Below are 3885 nucleotides of genomic sequence, written 5' to 3'. Positions count from 1 at the left end.
GTTGAAGTGGTGGACTGAAGATCTGCCAACTGAAGATGACTTGACGGATGATTGGTTGACGGACGAAGAGCTGGATGAAGATGAGTGAACTGAGGAGACGTTGGTTGACGTGTTGGCTAGTGATGCATTGGTTGCTAATGTATCTGCAGTTCTATGAAGTTCCTTTGGGGAAAGATTTGAAAAGAAAGAACAATTAAATACAATAGAATTATCTGCAACGTGCACTCAGAAGAGACAATCATTTAATCCTATAGCTGTATGAGCCTGTCCTAACTTGACCAGAGTCCTGCTCGCCAGACTCAGCAGCTGTCTGAGCCTGTCCTGACTTGACCAGAGTCCTGCTCGCCAGACTCAGCAGCTGTCTGAGCCTGTCCTGACTTGACCAGAGTCCTGCTCGCCAGACTCAGCAGCTGTATGAGCCTGTCCTGACTTGACCAGAGTCCTGCTCGCCAGACTCAGCAGCTGTTTGAGCCTGTCCTGACTTGACCAGAGTCCTGCTCGCCAGACTCAGCAGCTGTATGAGCCTGTCCTGACTTGACCAGAGTCCTGCTCGCCAGACTCAGCAGCTGTTTGAGCATGTCCTGACTTGACCAGAGTCCTGCTTACCAGACTCAGCAGCTGTCTGAAAGAGTCTAGTCCTGACTTGATCAGAGTCCTGCTCACCAGACTCAGCAGCTGTCTGAAAGAGTCTAGTCCTGACTTGACCAGAGTCCTGCTCGCCAGACTCAGCAGCTGTCTGAAAGAGTCTAGTCCTGACTTGATCAGAGTCCTGCTCACCAGACTCAGCAGCTGTCTGAAAGAGTCTAGTCCTGACTTGACCAGAGTCCTGCTCACCAGACTCAGCAGCTGTCTGAAAGAGTCTAGTCCTGACTTGACCAGAGTCCTGCTCACCAGACTCAGCAGCTGTCTGAAAGAGTCTAGTCCTGACTTGACCAGAGTCCTGCTCGCCAGACTCAGCAGCTGTCTGAAAGAGTCTAGTCCTGACTTGACCAGAGTCCTGCTCACCAGACTCAGCAGCTGTTTGAGCCTGTCCTGACTTGACCAGAGTCCTGCTCACCAGACTCAGCAGCTGTCTGAAAGAGTCTAGTCCTGACCAAATATATTACATGTTACCATTTACATATGGAGAGTCTAGTCGGTGTTTGAGAGAGTGAAGAATGGGTCATTCCCAGAAAACCAAAACTAAGCTCTTTGTAACAGAAGCTGATTGGCTTTAATTAACAGTGTTAAAGTTTCCTGAGTTTAATAACGAATAGCCATGCTCTCAGGTGACAGATTTAATACTGAGTTGATTAAATGTTTGACATCGAAACGTTTTATAATACAATCGTACGTTTTGGTTTCACAAAATTCCTCTAAGATTTACAGTAGGCTACGTTGGTGCCAAATCAGAGTCTGGAGTGATTGGATAAAGAGATATACAATTCCAGGTAGAAGAATTCTAGAATGAGTAGAAGCCCTTCTACTGAGAGAATGTTGGCTTCAAATCAATCATCTACAATGTTGTGATGAAGAGTTACAGAATTTCAGGTAGAAGAATTCTAGAATGAGTAGAAGCCCTTCTACTGAGAGAATGTTGGCTTCAAATCAATCATCTACAATGTTGTGATGAAGAGTTACAGAATTTCAGGTAGAAGAATTCTAGAATGAGTAGAAGCCCTTCTACTGAGAGAATGTTGGCCACAGCCTCCACCTCTACCCCTTCCCCATCTTCTACCCAGCCCCAGCCACAGCCTCCACCTCTACCCCTTCCCCAGCTTCTACCCAGCCCCAGCCCCAGCCACAGCCTCCACCCCATCCCTACCCCCATCTTCTACCCAGCCTCAGCCTCCACCCCATCCCTATCCCCAGCCCCAGCTTCCACCTCTACCCCATCCCCATCTTCTACCCAGCCCCAGCTTCTCCCCAGTCACAGCCCCAGCCTCCACCTCTACCCCATCCCCATCCCCAGCCTCCACTCTACCCCATCCCCAGCTTCTACCCAGCTTCAGCCTCCACCTCTACCCCATCCCCAGCCTCCACCTCTACCCCACCCCCATCTTCTACCCAGCCCCAGCTTCTCCCCAGTCACAGCCCCAGCCTCCACCTCTACCCCATCCCCATCCCCCACTCTACCCCATCCCCAGCTTCTACCCAGCTTCAGCCTCCACCTCTACCCCATCCCCAGCTTCTACCCAGCTTCAACCTCCACCCCATCCCAATCCCCAGCCTCCACCTCTATCCCATCCCCAGCTTCTACCCAGCTTCAACCTCCACCCCATCCCTATCCCCAGCCTCCACCTCTACCCCATCCCCATCTTCTACCCAGCCTCCACCTTCACCTCTACCCTGTCCCCAACCCCATCTTCTACCCAGCCTCAGCCTCCACCTCTACCCTATCCCCATCTTCTACCCAGCCTCCACCCCATCCCCTCTACCCCATCCCCAACCCCTGCTTCTACCCAGCCTCAGCCTCCATCCCCTCCAGCCTCCACCTCCACCTCTACCCCATCCCCAGCTTCTACCCACCCAGCCTCCACCCCATCCCCAGCCCCAGCCACAGCCTCCACCCCATCCCTATCCCCATCTTCTACCCAGCCTCAGCCTCCACCCCATCCCTATCCCCAGCCCCAGCCCACCTCTACCCCATCCCCATCTTCTACCCAGCCCCAGCTTCTCCCCAGTCACAGCCCCAGCCTCCACCTCTACCCCATCCCCATCCCCAGCCTCCACTCTACCCCATCCCCAGCTTCTACCGAGCTTCAGCCTCCACCTCTACCCCATCCCCAGCCTCCACCTCTACCCCACCCCCATCTTCTACCCAGCCCCAGCTTCTCCCCAGTCACAGCCCCAGCCTCCACCTCTACCCCATCCCCATCCCCCACTCTACCCCATCCCCAGCTTCTACCCAGCTTCAGCCTCCACCTCTACCCCATCCCCAGCTTCTACCCAGCTTCAACCTCCACCCCATCCCAATCCCCAGCCTCCACCTCTATCCCATCCCCAGCTACCCTTCTACCCAGCTTCAACCTCCACCCCATCCCTATCCCCAGCCTCCACCTCTACCCCATCCCCATCTTCTACCCAGCCTCCACCTTCACCTCTACCCTGTCCCCAACCCCATCTTCTACCCAGCCTCAGCCTCCACCTCTACCCTATCCCCATCTTCTACCCAGCCTCCACCCCATCCCTATCCCCAGCACAGCCTCCACCTCTACCCCATCCCCAACCCCTGCTTCTACCCAGCCTCAGCCTCCACCTCCACCTCTACCCCATCCCCAGCTTCTACCCAGCCTCCACCCCATCCCTATCCCCAGCACAGCCTCCACCTCTACCCCTTCCCCATCTTCTACCCAGCACAGCCTCCACCTCTACCCCATCCCCAACCCCTGCTTCTAGCCAGCCTCAGCCTCCACCTCCACCTCTACCCCATCCCCATCTTCTACCCAGCCACAGCCTCCACCCCATCCCTATCCCCAGCCCTAGCATCCACCCCATCCCTATCCCCAGCCTCCACCTCTACCCCATCCCCAGCTTCTACCCAGCCTCAGCCCCAGCCCGGACACCTGAGCCCTCCAACCTCTGCTTTCATCTCCCAGACAAGACCAGGGACAAAGGCACAGAGAGAGAGAGGAGAGAGGAGGGAGGAGAGAGGAGAGAGGAGGTTGAGCTGCGTTTGCATTATTAACCATTGATTATTAGGAGCATCATTGTGAACAGAGAGCTGAGTGAGAATTACTGATCGTACAACAGCAGATGTATCTGTCTCCTTGTAATGACTCTCAACAACATGCAGTTATCATGTTGCAGCTCAATTATGGAACACGTGATGTCATCAAACTGAGACATTGCTTGTTAGAACAGGAACTACAGATTATAGAACAGATAGAACTGTTGCACGTTGGG

General features: G+C 54.3%; 1 protein-coding gene across 1 annotated transcript in view; it reads right to left on the bottom strand.

The window, feature by feature from the left end:
• The window catches only part of otog (otogelin), a 145646-nt gene extending 145068 nt beyond the window's left edge, over positions 1-578 (bottom strand). Inside the window, 2 exon segments of the mRNA XM_065011203.1 lie at positions 1-162; positions 483-578. The exon segment at positions 1-162 is cut by the window's left edge and continues 73 nt beyond it. Of these exon segments, the coding sequence (XP_064867275.1) occupies positions 1-162; positions 483-578 (258 nt within the window).
• Positions 579-3885: the final 3307 nt, after the last annotated feature.

The sequence above is a fragment of the Oncorhynchus nerka genome, linkage group LG27 (assembly GCF_034236695.1).
Source record: "Oncorhynchus nerka isolate Pitt River linkage group LG27, Oner_Uvic_2.0, whole genome shotgun sequence".
Taxonomy (NCBI): Eukaryota; Metazoa; Chordata; class Actinopteri; order Salmoniformes; family Salmonidae; genus Oncorhynchus; species Oncorhynchus nerka.
Note: the sequence above shows the minus strand (reverse complement) of the source record. Positions and strands in the feature narration are given on the sequence as shown.